The sequence below is a fragment of the Henckelia pumila genome, chromosome 1 (assembly GCF_033568475.1).
Source record: "Henckelia pumila isolate YLH828 chromosome 1, ASM3356847v2, whole genome shotgun sequence".
In the NCBI taxonomy this organism is placed as follows: domain Eukaryota; kingdom Viridiplantae; phylum Streptophyta; class Magnoliopsida; order Lamiales; family Gesneriaceae; genus Henckelia; species Henckelia pumila.
Genome location: NC_133120.1, coordinates 94,449,045 through 94,467,254, shown reverse-complemented (window position 1 = coordinate 94,467,254; position 18,210 = coordinate 94,449,045). Strand labels below are relative to the sequence as shown.

General features: G+C 35.8%; 5 protein-coding genes across 12 annotated transcripts; 3 read left to right on the top strand and 2 right to left on the bottom strand.

Annotated features, from left to right (window-relative positions):
- The first annotated feature begins 698 nt into the window (after positions 1 to 698).
- On the top strand, positions 699 to 4,356 carry LOC140892626 (allantoate deiminase 2). 2 transcript variants are annotated; one of them, XM_073301580.1, is made up of 13 exons: positions 862 to 909; positions 1,685 to 1,755; positions 1,911 to 1,948; positions 2,047 to 2,150; positions 2,224 to 2,308; positions 2,417 to 2,533; positions 2,643 to 2,752; positions 2,820 to 2,925; positions 3,038 to 3,124; positions 3,391 to 3,633; positions 3,706 to 3,831; positions 3,914 to 4,075; positions 4,147 to 4,356. In XM_073301580.1, the coding sequence occupies exons 3-13, from the start codon at positions 1,931 to 1,933 to the stop codon at positions 4,267 to 4,269; spliced, it is 1,281 nt and encodes a 426-aa protein (XP_073157681.1). In that variant the 5' UTR covers positions 862 to 909; positions 1,685 to 1,755; positions 1,911 to 1,930; the 3' UTR covers positions 4,270 to 4,356. The 2 variants fall into 2 exon arrangements, with proteins under 2 accessions (XP_073157674.1, XP_073157681.1); XM_073301573.1 differs by lacking the exon at positions 1,911 to 1,948 and having other exon boundaries at positions 699 to 909.
- A 1,187-nt stretch (positions 4,357 to 5,543) lies between these two features.
- Positions 5,544 to 7,129, bottom strand: LOC140875868 (pentatricopeptide repeat-containing protein At1g33350-like). Its single transcript, XM_073279691.1, has one exon. The coding sequence runs from the start codon at positions 7,081 to 7,083 to the stop codon at positions 5,812 to 5,814; it is 1,272 nt and encodes a 423-aa protein (XP_073135792.1). The 5' UTR covers positions 7,084 to 7,129; the 3' UTR covers positions 5,544 to 5,811.
- Positions 7,130 to 7,592: 463 nt separating this feature from the next.
- On the top strand, positions 7,593 to 8,711 carry LOC140876431 (peroxidase 7). Its single transcript, XM_073280389.1, has 2 exons — positions 7,593 to 7,878; positions 7,965 to 8,711. Exons 1-2 carry the CDS (start codon positions 7,642 to 7,644, stop codon positions 8,709 to 8,711), a joined length of 984 nt encoding a protein of 327 aa, XP_073136490.1. The 5' UTR covers positions 7,593 to 7,641.
- Positions 8,712 to 9,602: 891 nt separating this feature from the next.
- On the top strand, positions 9,603 to 13,359 carry LOC140876009 (uncharacterized). Of its 2 annotated transcripts, XM_073279848.1 has the most exons (8): positions 9,603 to 10,731; positions 10,822 to 10,937; positions 11,114 to 11,731; positions 12,033 to 12,375; positions 12,448 to 12,483; positions 12,572 to 12,725; positions 12,927 to 13,011; positions 13,126 to 13,359. In XM_073279848.1, exons 1-8 carry the CDS (start codon positions 9,742 to 9,744, stop codon positions 13,241 to 13,243), a joined length of 2,460 nt encoding a protein of 819 aa, XP_073135949.1. In that variant the 5' UTR covers positions 9,603 to 9,741; the 3' UTR covers positions 13,244 to 13,359. The 2 variants fall into 2 exon arrangements, with proteins under 2 accessions (XP_073135949.1, XP_073135948.1); XM_073279847.1 differs by having other exon boundaries at positions 12,033 to 12,483.
- A 1,018-nt stretch (positions 13,360 to 14,377) lies between these two features.
- Positions 14,378 to 16,213, bottom strand: LOC140875022 (probable cytochrome c oxidase subunit 5C-1). Of its 6 annotated transcripts, none has more exons than XM_073278532.1 (3): positions 16,123 to 16,213; positions 15,490 to 15,555; positions 14,378 to 14,884 (listed from the first exon to the last, which is right to left on the bottom strand). In XM_073278532.1, the coding sequence occupies exon 3, from the start codon at positions 14,854 to 14,856 to the stop codon at positions 14,662 to 14,664; it is 195 nt and encodes a 64-aa protein (XP_073134633.1). In that variant the 5' UTR covers positions 14,857 to 14,884; positions 15,490 to 15,555; positions 16,123 to 16,213; the 3' UTR covers positions 14,378 to 14,661. The 6 variants fall into 6 exon arrangements, with proteins under 6 accessions (XP_073134633.1, XP_073134635.1, XP_073134632.1 ...); XM_073278534.1 differs by having other exon boundaries at positions 15,490 to 15,550; positions 16,123 to 16,202; XM_073278531.1 differs by having other exon boundaries at positions 15,506 to 15,555; positions 16,123 to 16,194.
- Between the last annotated feature and the right edge of the window lie 1,997 nt (positions 16,214 to 18,210).

Below are 18,210 nucleotides of genomic sequence, written 5' to 3'. Positions count from 1 at the left end.
TTCATGGGCAAAAATTGATTTATTATGTCTTGGAGGATTAAGCGGACGACGTGGGGTAACATGGATATATAAATACTAGGGGTGTTCATCGGTCGGTTCGGTCCGGTTTTCGGTTTTTTATTTCGATTTTTCCGGTTTTCGATTTTAGAAATATATAATCCGATATCCGAACCATTTTCCTTCGGTTCGGTTTGGTTTTTTACTAAATCGGTTCGGTTATTTCGGTCGATTATTTCGGTTTTGATATAATTATTTTAATTAATATTATAAATATATTTTAAAATATAATATGTTATCTTTTAAATGATTTTTTTGTAAAATATTTAAATTCAAAGTTTAAATGACTTAAATAAACAACAATCAACTAAAAATTATTAAAAATGATTCTTTATTCACTAGGTATCGTCTCAAAAAATATATAATATAAAAAATTATATAAATAAATTTATTAATTTAATAAAATTTTAGTTTTTTCGGTCGGTTCGGTTTTGAGATATATAATCAGAAATCGAACCAAATAAATTTCAGTTTTAACATTTATATCCGAATTTCAAATTTCGATTTTCGGTTCGATTTGGTGTTTGGTTTTTCCGATTTGGATTTCCGGTTTTTTCGGTTTTATCCGAAGTTTGAACACCCCTAATAAATACGATATAAAAAAATGTATTAAAGTTAGGCTGGTATGGCCCAATTGCCCGAAATTCACAGTGTGGCCGCAACCACAAAGTGCTGGCGGCCATTACCACAAAATCCACTTCTTCTTTCTCTTTTCGTTTCGTCACCTTCAACTCGCGGCCATGGCGGACCTGCGATTTTGCGTGCATTCCATTTCTTCTCTCTGGCTCGTATCTTCTTTGGTAGTAACGCTAGCTTTCCCTCGTGCCTTGTCCTCAGCCAACGAGTTCTCTGGTAATCTTTTCTTCTTCTTCTTCTACTTCAGAAAGGCACTTTAAGGAATTCCTGATCCATTTATTCGATTTATTTAATGAATTGCTGACCTCTATCGTTGTGGTCGATGCCGTTACATTGCTCGAGTTTTTACTGCGAGAACACCGAACACTCTATTTTTTATGCTGTTTCAGGCCATTTTTTCGTTTACTCTGCTCTGTTTAAATTTAAAATGCCATTATATGATTTAGACCCTCTTTGGATGTTCCATGATATGTATGTAAAAAATTGAAACTGGGGCCCTCATTCTTCGGTCACCTTTTAGATTGCAAATTATTTTTTATATGTATACATGTCATACACTCAACTTGCATCATTACAGATAACTCTTTTTTCATCATTTTGTCGCTGTATTTCATAAGTTGGGACTGTTATCTCTAACAAGTCGCAAGTATATATAAAGGAATTAGAGTTCTGCTGTAGTTAAACTTTGTAACGATTCCTTTTTCTTTTGTGCCTCTGATGATCTGATCCAGTGAATCTTTCCTTATTCACTTTCCAGTTGTTATCTTTGTCCTTTTTTTAAAAAAAAAAATGCCCATAAAACATGGTTATTATTCACTTTCCAGTTGTTATTTGTCCTTTTTTTAAAAAAAAAAAGCCCATAAAACATGGTTATGTTACTGGTAAACGGACCTACCATATGCAGCCTATAGTTTTGTAAGCAACATGTGTTAGTTATAGAATTATTCACTGAACACTCTTTCAACTCACAATGTATATCTTAAACATGCAGAAGATACAAACCATCTGCATCGAGATGTACTTAGGGATGAGGCTGTGGCAAGACTCATTGAGCTTGGAAAGGTACATTATTGAACCTCACTGTGCTGTATTACATGCTAAAACACTATGAATACACATGATCTGGTAAAACTTGTTTATGATCTACAAAACTTGTTTAGTTGTTTATGATCTGGCATTTTTATATGACATGGTATCATGCACCATCTATTGCTCAGATAAAAACGGTATCCTGTAAATGCTCAGCTTAGATATTGTAAGTGACTAAATATCTTGTACTTCCTGGTTATCAAGATATTATGGCTGAAAATGAAACATAATAAAAACAAGATATTATGGCTTTTGACGTGCCAGGTAAGTGATGCAGAGGAATATCTTGAGAGAACTTTCCAATCCCCAGCTTCTGTGAGAGCTGGAAATCTCATCCGTGTATGGATGGAGGAGGCTGGCTTAAAGACGTGAGCTCTCAAACGTCAAATATTGAATGTTATGATGTTCAAAAGACTTGAATGACATCACTTTTTTTTCTAGATGGACAGATGAAATGGGCAACGTCCATGGTCGAATTGATGGAATGAACCCAAGTGAGAAAGTGCTGATAGTCGGCTCTCATTTGGTTAACATTTCTATAATAAAATATGTTTATGTCTCATATGAACTATTTCTGATCAAATCATAGAAGGCCAAACGAAGTTAAGTCGAAGTATACTTTTGTCTTTTATAGGATACGGTTATCGATGCTGGAATGTTTGATGGTGCATTGGGAATTATCACTCCAATAATGGCAATGAAGGTGTTGAACATAACTGGAATGCTTGGAAAACTTAGGAGGCCAGTGGAGGTGACATTGTTTATATGAAACATCATTATTGAACACAGTGTGGTGGCATGTTCAGATAATCTTTATGAAAGTGACAATCTCTTTCTATCTTTTGATATATTTTTTTCAGGTTATTGCATTTAGTGATGAGGAAGGGGTTAGGTTCCAATCTACCTTCTTAGGAAGTGCAGCAATTGCGGGCATACTACCTGCTTCAACTCTGCATGCACATGATAAGAGGTTTACAAAATTATGTTTGCTTGAAAATGTGGTGAAGTGCTGTCTGACTAATAAACAATTTTCTCAGCGGTGTGACAGTGCAAGGTGCTTTGAGAAAGAATTCAATTGAGATTACTGAGGAAAATTTTTTGCAGCTCAAATATGACCCAGAATCTGTCTGGGGATATATTGAGGTAGGCCAAGTATTGCACCTTAGCAGACGACTCCCCTTTGACGCCATATTTTAACAATTGTGAAATACATAAGATGTCATCCTGATTCTGTGATTCATATTTTGTGTCACAGCTTCACATTGAACAGGGGCCTGTACTGGAGACTGTTGGTCTTCCTCTTGGTTTGGTGAAAGGCATTGCAGGGCAAACCCGGATGAGGGTACTAAGTATTCTTTAACACAGATTCCCTCTACTAATTTCAGTTATTAGCTATTGTAAACTAAGAACCACAAAACATACTCTAGCAAGTGTAAACTCAAATACATTTTAGCCCGTGTAATATAATTCCCGATCGGCATGTCTAAAAGCAAGGACTTTGGTCGCATTTCATTAATTTTTTAACCATATGGTGAATAACCTTGACATACTTTTGAAACCATCTTCCACGTTTCCTCTGGTTTTGAGTGAAGTTTCATGATTTTATAGGTAACTGTGAAAGGTTCACAAGGGCATGCAGGAACGGTCCCTATGACCATGCGGCAGGATCCTCTGGCTGCAGCTGCTGAACTGATTGTGTTGCTGGAAAGTCTTTGTAAACAACCTGAGCATTACTTGTCCTATGATGGTCAGTGCACATCATCTACTGTACAAACTCTTGCAGGATCCCTTGTTTGTACTGTTGGAGAAATTTCAACATGGCCAAGCGCAAGTAATGTAATTCCTGGGCAGGTATAGGCCCTGAAAACTCACCTCTGATTAATTTTAGGAAAATGAGATATTATTTATTTTACTTTTTCATAGGTAACCTTTACTGTTGATATTCGTGCTATGGATGACCTAGGACGAGAAGCTATTATCTATGAAGTGTCAAACAGAATGCACCGAATATGTGATAGGCGTTCAGTCCTATGTGCTATTGAACGGAAGGTGAGAGATTTGGGTCCTCAAATTTCTTGATACTTGTACCAAGTTGTAAATTATGGCTCATTTAAAGTTTGGATCATTTCAGCATGATGCTAATGGAGTGATCTGCGATCCTGGTTTGAGTTCCAAACTAAAATCAGCAGCTTTTGCTGCTTTGAAACGAATGAGTGATGAGAATCCAGATGATGTTCCTGTATTAATGAGTGGAGCAGGACATGACGCAATGGCCATGTCTCATCTAACAAAGGTAAGAAGCTTCCCATTTTGATGGTAATTTTTGGTGTGATAGCGTTGTTGGTTATGGTATAATTTTTACAGGTTGGGATGCTTTTTGTGCGTTGTCGTGGGGGTGTGAGTCATTCCCCATCCGAGCATGTATCCGATGATGATGTTTGGGCAGCTAGTATGGCAGTCCTCTCATTTCTTGAGACCTTATTGTAAATAGCAAAGAACCATGAAAAATCAATTGTGGAGATGTTCGAGAAACTTTTGTCTTAATGCATGTATATAAATTAGCTTTCCTCTTAACATTTTTTGGACAAACATTGGGAATTGGATCCCCTACTGTGGCTTAGCCACAGTAGGGGATGCTGTGGGGGGTAAAACGGCAACGTTTACCCCCCACAGCCAAATTTTCTTTTTTTTTTTTATTTAAAAATTTAGTTATATTATTTATTTTTATTCAAAATTTTGGGATTTTTTTGCAATTTTTTTTTCTCTATTTTATCTTTTTTTATTATACATTTTAAATCATTTTTGTATCTTTTTATTTTCTTATATAATTTTATTATGCTTGAAAAAAATAATAAAAATGAAGTACGATATTAAATATATATAAACAGTTAAAAATATCATAAATTATATCTAAAGTTAAAAAAATCAAATTAATCGATTTGTTTTCTAAACATTGGAAATTAAATTTAATTAATAATTGAATATTAGATTTTTTTATCATAATAAAACACATTATAGTTAGACAAATTAAAAATAGAAAAATATTAAATATATAAATATTTTAAAGTATAATAAATTATATGTAAAGTCTAAAAAAATCAAAATATAAATTATTTATAATCCGTTAATTTAGTTAACCAATTTTTTTTAATTAAAACCAATAATCGAGCTGAATTAATCGAAATTTTTTAGAACTAAAATCAAATATCTGAATTAACCGAACTGATCAGTTTTTGAATTCATTCCGTGGGTTAATTTGATTTAACTAATACAATATTCATCCATAATTATCTTGAAATCATTAATTTCAATAGTAATGTATATCTACTAAATATTTTTAATCAACTGTCTTCTTTTTTTTTGAAATTATAAAAATGTTAATTGAAATGAAACAACAAAACATTTGAATTATTTACGTGTGTTTCCATATTAAGTATTAACATTAAATCGTTGGTGTATTATTATATAGTATTGAAATATAAATTATAAGAAAAAAATGTTACAAGAAAATAATAAGATAAAATAATAAGATTATTTTAAAATTAAAATGAATAATAAAAAAGACAAAAATTAATAATAAAGAGAGAAAAACCCCAAAAATATAAATAAAAATAAATAATTAAATATTTAAAAAGAAAAAAAAAAAGAAGAAAATTTGGCTGTGGGGGGTAAACGTTGCCGTTTTACCCCCCAGCATCCCCTCTGTGGCTAAGCCACAGTAGGGGATCCAAACCCAAAAAAATTGTGGTCATTAAACGGAATCTGTACTAAAATCTTGGACCAACTTACTCAATTACATATAAGTGAACGTAAGCCCTGTTTGCTCATAAACGGAGTGTGTTGCGCGAGTATCGCAAGACTCACGGCTTTCAAGCACGAGCTTATATGTATATATACGTGCGACCACTAAAATCTGGGTTTTCGTGGTTTTTTTCTTTTTACACCAAAATCGCACACGGAAAAATCCGTTTAAAAAATCAGAGATAAACTCTCACATGTTGATTGCACATATACTTTCTGGTACTTCTTTCACAAGACTCCGCTAGTGATGCAACTGGATCCTCGAACCTTCCTCACATGTTGATTGCACATATACTTTCTTAAACTCTCTGCTTCACTCCACTTACCACTCAGCACATACAAATCAGAGATAAGTGAATAAACCCCTCCATCATTTTCTGGCCGCACAATCCCCATCACCTGATCAATCACTTTCTCGGCCATCTTAAACTGTCTGTGCAACTTACAAGATGACAAGAAAGAACTCCAAATAACCACATTAGGCTCCAAAGGCATCGTGCTAATCACCTCATACGCATCTCCCAGCAAACCTGCCTTACCAAACAAATCAATCATGCAGCCATAGTGCTGAATCCTTGGTCTCAACCCACACTCTTTGAGCATCCTAAAATATCTCCTGCCCTCTTCCACCATACCTGCTTGCACACAGGCAGTAAGTAATCCTGTGAATGTCGTCTCATTAGGCGTTGCTCCAGATTTCATCATTTTCTCAAAGATGAGCAGCGCCTCTTTTCCATAACCATTTTGTGCAGCGCCACAGATTAAGGTTGTCCAGGTCACCACATTACTATCCTTTATCATGTTGAACATCAAGAAAGCATTGTTCAGAAGCCCATATTTAGTATACAAGTCAATTAAACAAGTGCTCAACTCCACATTCAACTTCCACTCGGTCTTAGTTGCGAAACCATGTACGGATTTTCCTAACAGTAATCCGGCAGAACCGATACGCCCACAACCTGATAAAACTGAACAGAGGATCATTTGATTGGGCTTTAGGCATTGATCATCAACCATCTCGCGAAAAAGTGCCAATCCCTCCTTCCAGCGGGCATTATGCATGTAACCAGCAATCAGAGCACACCAAGAACCAAGATCTCTAAGTGGCATATCATGGAAAAAGGTGTAGGCATTCCTAACATCTCCTTGTCTCGAAAATCCGGTTATCATTACATTCCATGTCACTACATTTCGACTGGGCATTTCGTCGAACAACATACGCGCATCATGAAAGTGTTGTATGACATATGCATGCAAGAGCGAGGTGGCGACGTAAGTGTGGGCACCAAAGCCGAGTTTGAGAAGGTGGGCGTGCAGGTGGCGAACGATGTTGATGCCATGGGAGATATGGGAGCAGGAATTAAGAGCAAAGAGGATGGAAAAGCTATCAACAGGGAGAGATTGGCGATGCAGTTGTGAATAGAGTTGGAGAGCCTGGAGAGGCGAAGAAGAAGACGAAGCTTTCTTGATCGCAAGTGCCCATGAATTGATCACAGGCATAAATTATATTGTTGACGAAATTTGAGGTCATAAGATAAAAATTACTTTGTTTGGAGAATTTGTTGGAATATTTCTAACTATGCCTTATTTTATTATGTCTTGAATTTTATACATGTAAAATAAATTGTTGAACATTGACTTTTGCGATAGTGAACTAATTGTAATTAACAAGTGTTTCAGAGAAAATTTCATTAGATAGAAGAAAAAATTATCATAATTAACTTAGATATTCAAAACTTGTCAAAGATTTATATTGAAATTATGTAATCGGTACATGAAATTAGTTTGGGTAAGTCGTGCCCACGTTTTACAAAATTGAAACGCTTAATGATTCTCGAGTAGAAATATTATATATCATGCATATAAATTGGCCGCACGTCGCCGAGTACGAAATTTCGATGGGGTGCTTGTCACGTTTTTGTGTGTACTTAGAATTGAGAAATATCACGAATTGCAATAATCTAAATTGCATAGTATAAATATTCCCATTAAAGATGTGAAGTTAGTGAGATCGATCGAAGTTAATACGAGTAAATTCATATTCTGGGGAGACAAGTAATGGGGATGATCAGCATCAGCTATGCGACGTTGTTACTATTGTCGTTGATGATGACGATTTCAGGCGCATCGGGGAGCGAATATGAGTACGATGATCCCCTCAGCTACTCGTATTATCACAGTAGCTGCCCTAGCTTGGAAAAGATCATCCACGACAAGGTTAAACACTGGGTCGAAAAAGACCCCACCTTGGCTCCTGCTCTCATCAGGCTCCACTTCCACGACTGCGTTGTTCGGGTACATCTAGTTTCATGATTTCTTGAAATGATTTAGGTGGTGTTTGCAAAATTTAAAAATAAGACGTATATATGTCGATGTTTCAGGGATGTGATGCATCAATTCTTCTAAACCACAAAGGGAGCGAAAGAAGGGCGAACGCGAGCAAGACCCTGAGGGGATTCGAGGTGATCAACGACATCAAGGCCGAGGTGGAGAAGAAATGCCCCAAGACAGTGTCTTGCGCCGACATCCTCACTTCGGCTGCACGAGACGCCACGGTGGCGGCCGGCGGCCCGTTCTGGTCGGTGCCTTATGGGAGGAAAGACGGTCGAATATCGTCGGGTAAAGAGGCGGGATCGGTCCCTATGGGGCACGAGAAAATCACGGACTTGATCGAGCTCTTCCAGTCCAAGGGACTGAACGTGCTAGACTTGGTGGTGCTGTCAGGGGCGCACACCATCGGCAGAAGCACATGCGACGCTATACAGTACAGATTGTTCAACTACAAAGGAACCCACAAGCCCGACCCATCCATCAACCCCAAGTATCTCAACTTCTTGAGAAGAAAATGCAGATGGGCTTCTGAATATGTGGACTTCGACCCTGTCACGCCCCACACGTTCGATGTTCAGTACTACAAGAATCTCCAGGTGAAAATGGGGCTCCTCTCCACTGATCAATTGCTCTACTCGGATTCGAGGACCGCGCCACTCGTCTCCACTTTGGCTTCCGAATCATCCATCTTCAGCCATCAATTTGCGGCTTCCATGGTCAAGCTTGGCAACATTCAGGACTACTTAGCTGATGATGAACATGGCGAAATTCGACACAACTGCAATTATGTCAATTAACGTTTAACATACTGAGACACACACACCCGTTACAATACATTGTCTGAATGTCTTACATTTTGTCGCACGTATCAATCTAAATTCATCCTTTGTAATTTACTCCAGATCACCTCGTCTCTCATTATATTCTTCATGTGATCATTGTCTGGATATGCAATCGGTGTACGAGGAATATATGTATTAATTATTATTTCGAAAAATTATGAAGATCTATATATGCATGTAATTAAAAGAAATTGTTTTCCATGCATGAATCGAGATGAAATACAAAATTAGAATAAGTTGTAGTAATATCTATTATCAGTAGAAAATGGACGTACAGACAAATTTGTTTTCCAAGTTTTTTTTTTCCCACGGCATTAATCAACAATAATCAATCGACTGCATCAATTTGAGAAAGTTATAAGAATATATATTACTCTACTAAAATCTCTATACATATATAAACTACTTCTTCAATTTTCTTGAAATTGATTAGAAAGGGACTCCAGATTAAATTTCGAACAATAAATAATTATAAAATATTAGGTTCGATTCAACGTGGTTGCATGTTTTTAATACAAATCACATAAACATTAATTGTTGTTACTTGTTCCCATGATGTTTATAGTTTTGTTTTTTTTTTTGAAGTTTAGATTGTTATTAAAATAAAAAACAAATGGGATCAGATAGAAATTTGAATATGGTAAGCTGTACGAATAGTATAGATTAACGTGTATATATAATCTAAAAATATACGCGTATTAATTCAACGGTGTACACATTTATATTACAAGGACTCTCCTCTTTCTTCTCCTCTCTTCTCCTCTTAATGATGTAAACTACAATGCAATACATTCCAAACAACCATTCGTTTTTCTTTCCGTTCATAGCATTCGTTTTCTTGGCCATTGGTATTTCTTTTCCTCAATCTTCTGCCCAAAAAAAAAAAAACAATCTTTCTAATTACCCATTACGGAAATTTAGTTTCTTTCCAAATTATGACACAATTTTTCATCGAGATCATGGTCGTTGGGGAATGTTATGTTGAATGAATCAAATATTTTCTTCAGAAAAGCAGCACTCGTTTGCAGCAATCAAGGAATTGATTGGAGTGATTTTGTCCTTGATTATTGGATCATTGGTCAAGCATTTATTGCATCATCATCAATCCGAGGTGCTGCAAGAAAAATATTGGAATCAGCGGTATCATCATCATTATATGATGATAACAGCGTCTTCTCAATTGGATATGATCTCAAGCTCCTCTCCATTTGGTAGATGCATCCCCAATCACCCTTTCGTGGCCTCATGCATTGGCGCCGCCGATACTTCTGATTACACCGATTTGTGGGTTCACCATCCTCCAAGGCAAGCGAGTTCAGACACCAAAACCAGCCACAACAGCAACGGGAACGACCATGAACGCGGCTATAACAAGAACAACGACCATGGCGGACGCCGGGGAGATAAATGGGCAAGAGCTCGAGAAATGGTTTTCTCTTGCGAGGATAGTAATGGGAAATCACCCACTATTTCTCGGGCCTCGTCGGTAGAAATTCCATGTTTGGTGGGAGTTTCTTCCCTGGTTCAGAAATGGAGATGCTTCGAGGTGGATGCTAAGTGCAGCAGCAGGAGAAATCCCAACAGCATTGTCGTTCCAGCGCCTGCGCCATCTGTCTCGAACGAGGATGATTCCATTGGCGATTGGGAGTCCGATAGGACCGCTGTCAGCGGTCCGCCTTCTTCTCGAGGCAGAGATTCTGATGCCACGGAGAACGAGAGGCTGAGGGTAGCAGACATCATCAAGAAATTGACTGATGATCGAATTACCTGCGACTCATTGCCTCATGTTAGAACCTCGTTGGATCAATCGGAGCAGAGGTGTTTTTCTCCTGTCATCAATTCACCGCGTATGATCCGGGGCCGTCAGGCATTTCAGGATTTGTTCTTGCAGATGGAGCGCGATAGGAACAACGAGCTCCGGGGACTTGAGGCCTGTAAAGCAGTTTCCAAGTACTCTCATAGAGGCCGCATACAGGTACTAATGAAAGTTTGGAATAATGTATGATTCAGTTCTCCAAGGTTCATTCTTTGTCTTAACTAAGGGTTGTGTTCGAAATTATAACAGGCTTTGCTTAGGGTTAGATTTCTACGTCGTGGCCTGGAAGCCAAAGAAGGCCGTCAAGCAAATGGAGCACCAGCTGATCCAAAAAGATTAACACAACCCGCCATTTTCCAGATAAGGTCTGCTCCAGGAAACCATTTGTCTCCATTTTTTCAAGCATAAATTGTTGGTATATGTGAACCTGATTTAAATTTCTAGTATTTTAATGGATTAATGAATTAGTTAATCGTATATATACACATTATTGACACAAAAAGCAACGGCAAATTATGTTGAATTACTCGATCTACTTCAGGGAGAGATTCAATTCAAGTGTCCACTCATGCAGAGAAGTAGCGGATGCTACTTCAGTGACGGAAAATGCACCCACATCCAACCAAGAAGAAATAGAAAATACGAAAGAGGAAGTTATTTGCTCAAAGAGTGTGCGGATTGTAGGGAAAGATAGCATCATGGACAAAGAAAGCTCTACAACTTCGAAAGAATATTCTTTTGACCATGGTTCCCATGAAGCTAGAGAAAATGTACAGGAGAACTCACCACAGTTGTTTGGTGCTGAACATCCACCTCTCCCAGATAAAGGAAGTTCAGGCTCGGGCTGTGAGGAAAGTAACCATGGCTTTGATCTTGCCATGAAACCTGAAGAGGCCACACAACTGCAGGTTGCAGAAGACAATTATAATGAGTTGTTAGGAGATTCTGCTTACTCGCAAGGAGAAGACTGCGGTAGCCCACATTTAGCAGGAAGCGAAGTTTCTCATCCAGAGGTTGGATGGGAAGAAGTGAAAAACACAGACTGGATTTTTGAGGTATCACGTCCTCGTGGTGATTGGGAGGATCTCAGGAAAGCAAGATATCAAGAGATGCTCGATCCATTCTCAAAAAATGAAGATATTCGTTCACTACTTCAAAGGTGTGCCATTTTTCTGAATGTCCGCTATAGTATAATCACACAAGTACATTTATTTTCTTATATGTATGCCCCATCAGATCTTTATCAGTGTCCAACGCCTAGAGGAGGACAATTAAATTTTCGAGTATGAAAGATGAATCGGACAATCAAAACAGAGAGGATTTCCAACTGTATATTCAAATGTATAAAAGCTCCAAAGTTAGAGTTCAACTATCCCATGCTAGCTTGTGTATATGATTAAATTTCCAATAGGCGTGCTGTCTGATTTTATATATTCTTTTCCCCAAAACAAAATGTGCAGAGGAACAGTCTCTAGTTTTCTTTCTAGTGGTCTGAGGGAGCAGATAGATCAAGTTATGCTATCTCGTTCTCAAGGGCAGCCAACGTTGACAAGAAATCAGACCCAAGAAGAAGAACAATTGCCCTTGGAGAAAGCTCGAGACAAGGACTCGGAAGTTGTAATATCCGAGGAAGTAGAAGCAGAGGACGAAGTAGAGGACGTCCAAGATGAAGAAAGGGATGAATTCGGTGGTTATTATGATGAGGATGAAGAAACCGAAAGCTCAGTCGGACAACAATATAATGATTACTTGGATACCACATCCACCCCACCACCTTCATGGCCCCAACATGGAGGTCACGACGTGAGTGATTATTCATATCCAGTTCCATCTTCCTCTACATACCAATCTCTTTCATCCACTCCTTATTCACAGGATCATAATTCATCCAGTGCTATCCATTCTGCAAACGTAAGTCAGACTCTTTATATTCTTGTAGGATACATATCAGGGATTTACTTTACTTATGTGATTGAAGAAAATTATGGTGGAAAAACAGGAAATGGACCTCTTGTATGATCTAAAAGGGCACATGGATCAACTACATCAAGAGATATCTGAACTGCGAAGATCGATTAAATGTTGCATGAGCATGCAGATGATGTTACAACGTTCCATAAAGCAAGAGGTAGCCATAACCTCCAGTCATCCAGGTGATTGGTCTTTTTTAACCAATGCTTCGTATATGATATCTGTATCTACTGGAAAAAAAATCTAGTACTTGATTTGTGGGATTACCTACCATTATGAACTACCATGAAAATTATAGTTTTTAATTTACTTTAACACGTGTATAATCTCTTTTATGACACAAATGCAAATTGAAAACTGCAATTTTATGTGACCAAATGCAGATGATAAGAATGGACAACGGAATCGAGGTAGTAGAGGGAGATGTTACATATGCTACAAAAGGAAAGTCGATTCTCTCCTATACAGGTACTTCGTAGTAAAAGTGAAATTTCTATTAAATAAACCGTGTATTTCTTGCATACATCATTCAGATGTCCTAGAATTAACTAACTAGCTGTACATCTTTTCCGCGGTGTTTAGATGCGGGCACATGTGCACATGTTTGAAGTGTGCCCAAGAACTGCAGCGGGGTGGCGGAAAGTGTCCAATATGTAGAGCACCAATCATGGATATCGTCCAACCCGATTTACATTTTTGATATGTATAAGATCGAGTTCTTGCTTAGGAGGACCGGCTGATCACTTGACCGTATCTCATGAAACATGAGTTCAAGAATTGTTGTTTAAATAGACTTAGAGGATTTCCATACTTGATGTTCTTGAGGTGGTGTTATTGGTTTGAACTTGATTGTACAAGGTCAGCTTGAATGGTCATTAAATTGATCAAATAAAAAATGTTTGTACATTTGGACTGATTCCATAACTGGAGTATGTCCGCTTAGATGTATAAAAGAGCTACTGGTTACAGTTTTGTGTATTCTCATCTTTATCTGGTGTTTTTTTTTACGTTTTCTGTTGTTAATTTGGCATTATACTTTCTATGGAATAGTTGCAAATATGGAGCTCAAATTCTATGGCCAATTTCACAAACATAAATTGGTTGAAATTAATAATTTGCGCATCATATTATAATAACATACGTTTTTGCTGTCATGTGGACGAGCTGACTACAATTGATTATTGTTTTGTCCCATATTCGAGCTACCGACCACACCCAATTAATTATCTGACCTTTAATTTGGCTAGCTTCTCGATCGATTCAGATTCATTTAGTAGCCAAAGTCATGGAAAATATTAATCGAATGCAATGCATATATATTTCTCCTACCAATTTTTCTTTTTTAAATAAATATTTTGTTTATTCCAATTAATTTTATCAATACATGATATCTGTTTCTTTTCACGTATGCAAGTGAATGATATGTAGGTGTGTGTTTAGTCATTTTTGTATGTGTTCTAAAATCATAAATCATTCATCTATATACATTAACAAGAAATTAATTATCACTTGGAAGATAATTATGATTTTATATTGTTTGATAAGCGCAATTTGTGTTCTGGATACTTGACTTTGTAAGGCTAATATATCATGTTCATTTTAGAGTAATGTTTGCTTTCCTCTATTTTACATGCCACTGACCTTTATACCCCACAGATAGGAGTTTTTGTGTACTTATTATAGATTCATTCCGAATCTTGTTGAAATCTAAGAGGATTTCATACAACATATATCCTCCTCATTGAAGTTTATTGCAAGTTAATCTGGATAAAAGAAATTAGCATAGCAGATGTGTTGCCATACAAATGAATGGCAATAATCAAACATCCAGGACTAAAATCAAACTACATACATACAGGCAGCACATATTCAATTGTAACATTGAAAGCATTGATATCTTGAATATTTCCAGGACATATCAGGTTAGCAACCAAAAGCAAGACAACAGAGACCAAGAAACTTCAGTATTTGCAGGAGATTGAATATAGGGACTGCAATTATTGACAAGAAATCCAAACTAAACAACCCAATTATGATCACAAAGAGCCAAAGCAACACAAATTCTGACCAGCATCACACCAGTATGAGTAACAATAACCAAGAAAAGATACAGAAGTTTTACTCTTCCGCAGCAACGACAGTGACCTCGCCTTTATCCAGTAAATCATAGAACGCCCTTGTCTTTCTTTGCTCGTTCCAGTGGTGCATCTTCCAAAAACTGCCTGCAGTGAGGCCAAGTGCAGTTGCTATCAGTATCTCCTTCACCACGCTTGGTCCTTTTAGAGTGACATGAGCAACCCTAGAGCCAGCCATTTAAATTGCTAATAGAGGTGTACAAATCCTGAATTCACAAACTTCCATGATTTCAGAAACATAACATCGGGAGGGATTTACAAGAATGAAAAGACTATATTTCAACTTCAAATAAGGTAAATATATTCTAAATCCAGCAAAACACCACAAGACATAATCAAATCGCTACCAAGATGCTGGAGTGAAATATTGTTGAACTTAACCAACACACTTTGTTATCTAATCACGCAATTACAATAACCACAGGTTGTTTCTATGCACCTAACACCTAATTCATCTGAAAAATTAATAAACTACGTAACACAACGGAAAGGAACATTTTTCTATCCTCATTTCTCAGTTGACATTAACAACCAAACTAAAACCAAAACAAGAACACTGAAATCAAATTATAAAACTATAAATTTATCAAAATGAAACAAAGGTCAAGGAAATTTGAGCCCAAATACCACAAAACATAGGATTAATATATGTAACCGCGACCTAATAATACCACAATATCAAATTCAGAGTGTGATCAAATAATAGCTCGTTATTTCAATCAACTTCAGAAATCATTTCGAATCTTTAAGTGCAGACAGGATGAATTCACACAAAAATTATCAAATCTAAAAATAAAACGCAAATACATACCTAGAATGAAGCTCACCTTAAACGTGTTCGATCGATTTCGAGACACTTGGATCCGTGGAACCTGCACTGAAAGATTGGAGTAATAGAAATGATCAAGAAATTCCAAAATGGGCTCGAGTCGTATGAACGTGATTGAGTGTGCGTGCCGTAGAGTGTCTTACTTTTAACCCAACGAGATTGCAAAATGGAGTATGAGCAATGAGGTGGGGGTTAAAGGATTCCTAAACGCGGGTAAGCCGCCCAAAAAATAAGAACAAAAAATCCAACAAAAGCGAAAGATACAGGGCAGGTAAGACTCACGCATCAAAACAAAACATAAATAGCTGGATTCTTGATAGCACGAGAAAAAGGGAAGCCTTTGACCCAAACACACGAGCATCGGATAGGGCCATGTTCTTGATCACTAATAATTTTTCGATTTCATGGACTAAAGCAACAGAAGATTAAATGGAGGGAGAAAAATCAAAACGGCAAGCACAAAACAAATTTAAAGCGTAGGCAACAAATAATTATCTAAGAAATGCTATTAAAAGGAAAAAAAAATGAATAGTATAGGCTTTCTTTACATTACTGGCTCAATCTGGAAAAGTACAAGACAAACAAATAATCACTAAGAAGAGCAGATGAGATAACCTGATCGGAGGAGAAATTTGGCTTCGGCGGAGACACTCGACGGACGAGACTCGAGAGTAACCAGAGCTGCAGAATTTAAACGAGCAAATTTTTAGAGGTCCACTAAGGAAAGGATATATAGGTTTGAAGCCCAATTCATTTTCTATTTTTAGTAGGTTTGAAGCCCAATACTCAATTCTGTTAAAATGTAGAAGAAAGGTCATTAAATAAATAAAATAAAATAAAATAAAAGAACCTTCGAAGAATATCTTTACATCCAAAAATATTTTCTTGTGTTGTGATTAGCTTAATTTTTTAAAAATAAAATTCACTAATAAATCAAACTTGTAATATTGTTGGTATACTATAAATTTTAATGAATAATAAAATGTATGTATCTTCGAAGTTAAAATAAAATAATGGATTTAAATTCCTTACGATGTCATTTTAAATTAAATAAATTAAATTAAATCATTGTGAAAATAAATTTTTCCAGAATAAAAAAAAGATTTCCGTTTATTTATAATAATTTATTTTTGAATCACAAAAATAAGTTATATTTATATAACTAGATGATCATCAGCAATCGAACATGCATCAATATTGGTTGACGGATAAAAACGAAAACTGAATTCCATAAAGTAATATATATGATCAAAAACTTGAATTAGCTAATATTATCGTTTAATTAATATTAGTGGCATAGTACACGCGTTGCATGTTCAACATAATATATATATATATATATATATATATAATTACTTATTTCGTGGAACACGTATATATTAGGATTGCATTTTCAATTTTTTTTAGTTCAACCTCTTTATAAAAGTTACATGTGTGTATATATATATATGTTTTAAATATTTTAGTTATATTATTTGATTGCATTAAATTTATTTTGAGAACATGTATTAAGTTACACTTGAACGTGTTTGCCATATTTTTTGTTACACACGCAACGCATGTGCCACGGTTGCTAGTATATATAATTTACATTAGAAAAGGGCAAATAAGAAAGAAATTTTGGTGTGTTCATGCCACACAAAAAAACAGTTTTTCTAATGCTCTCAATCTTTATATAATAGTATAGATAGTATAGATTTATTCATCAAATAAGTAGCTGTCATTTTAAAATTTTAAAAATAAAAAAATTCTTCAAATTTTTTATATAGAAAATTGTGGAATATATATAATTTTTAAGAGAAATTTCTAATTTAGATGTAATTAAAAATAATATTTTGCGCCTCAAAAAATAATAATTTTTTATGAGTTTGATCGAGTTAGAGATTCGTTTCATAAAATTAACATATAAATCATCTTATAATAGTTTTTGTGAAATCCAATTATATTAGATTTCTCGATCTCAATTCTCAATATAGATTTTTTTTTTTTTTTAAAAAAAAAGACCGATATTAATCTCAATGTGATAGCATACATGTCACAATTCTAAACAAATACAAGTATGGTAGAACACGATAGCACCAAAAAAAACTTCTACAACACGATCTCTCGAGTCACGACTCACCAGTCAATTTTATTATTTGGCAAACACAGTGCTCAAATGGTGGCTCATTAATTCACAAATAAATTGGTCGGATTGATTAATAATTTGCACATAATAACGTACATACGTCATCAATCAAACAAACGAAATGACTTTAAACACAGGTGCCAATGTTGTTCAGGACCCTTAAACAAAACTTTTGATTTTATTTATTTAACGTACGTAACGTAAGCATCCATATATATTATATATATGCATCTGATTAATTAAAAAAATATAAAGTGCATACGTTTTTGTTGTCATGTGGACTGGAACGAGCTGACTACAATTGACCACTGTTTTGTCCAATATTCGAAATTCGAGCTACCCCATCCAATTATATATCTCATGACCTTTAATTTGGCTTTCTTCTCCGATCCATCCATTCAGATTCATTTTCCAGCCAACATTACGGATCGGATAATATTATTCCCCATGCAATATATAATTATATTTCTCTACCAATTTTTCTTTTTCAGAAAATATTTTGTTCATTAATGATCTAATGAATTATGGATTGATCGCGTGGTAAAGTAATTAATATAATATAAACTTTTGCAGAG

What these genes read in the sequence shown, in the direction of transcription:
- LOC140875022 (XM_073278532.1), bottom strand. Translation starts at nt 14,856, where the DNA reads ATGGCTGGCTCTAGGGTTGCTCATGTCACTCTAAAAGGACCAAGCGTG.
- LOC140876431 (XM_073280389.1), top strand. Translation starts at nt 7,642, where the DNA reads ATGGGGATGATCAGCATCAGCTATGCGACGTTGTTACTATTGTCGTTG. An exon ending in TCCACGACTGCGTTGTTCGG is followed by an intron (nt 7,879 to 7,964) that starts GTACATCTAGTT and finishes TCGATGTTTCAG; the next exon opens with GGATGTGATGCATCAATTCT.
- LOC140875868 (XM_073279691.1), bottom strand. Translation starts at nt 7,083, where the DNA reads ATGCCTGTGATCAATTCATGGGCACTTGCGATCAAGAAAGCTTCGTCT.
- LOC140892626 (XM_073301573.1), top strand. Translation starts at nt 798, where the DNA reads ATGGCGGACCTGCGATTTTGCGTGCATTCCATTTCTTCTCTCTGGCTC. An exon ending in GACTCATTGAGCTTGGAAAG is followed by an intron (nt 1,756 to 2,046) that starts GTACATTATTGA and finishes TTGACGTGCCAG; the next exon opens with GTAAGTGATGCAGAGGAATA. An exon ending in CAGGGCAAACCCGGATGAGG is followed by an intron (nt 3,125 to 3,390) that starts GTACTAAGTATT and finishes ATGATTTTATAG; the next exon opens with GTAACTGTGAAAGGTTCACA.
- LOC140876009 (XM_073279847.1), top strand. Translation starts at nt 9,742, where the DNA reads ATGAATCAAATATTTTCTTCAGAAAAGCAGCACTCGTTTGCAGCAATC. An exon ending in ATTCGTTCACTACTTCAAAG is followed by an intron (nt 11,732 to 12,032) that starts GTGTGCCATTTT and finishes CAAAATGTGCAG; the next exon opens with AGGAACAGTCTCTAGTTTTC. An exon ending in GTGCTATCCATTCTGCAAAC is followed by an intron (nt 12,484 to 12,571) that starts GTAAGTCAGACT and finishes GTGGAAAAACAG; the next exon opens with GAAATGGACCTCTTGTATGA.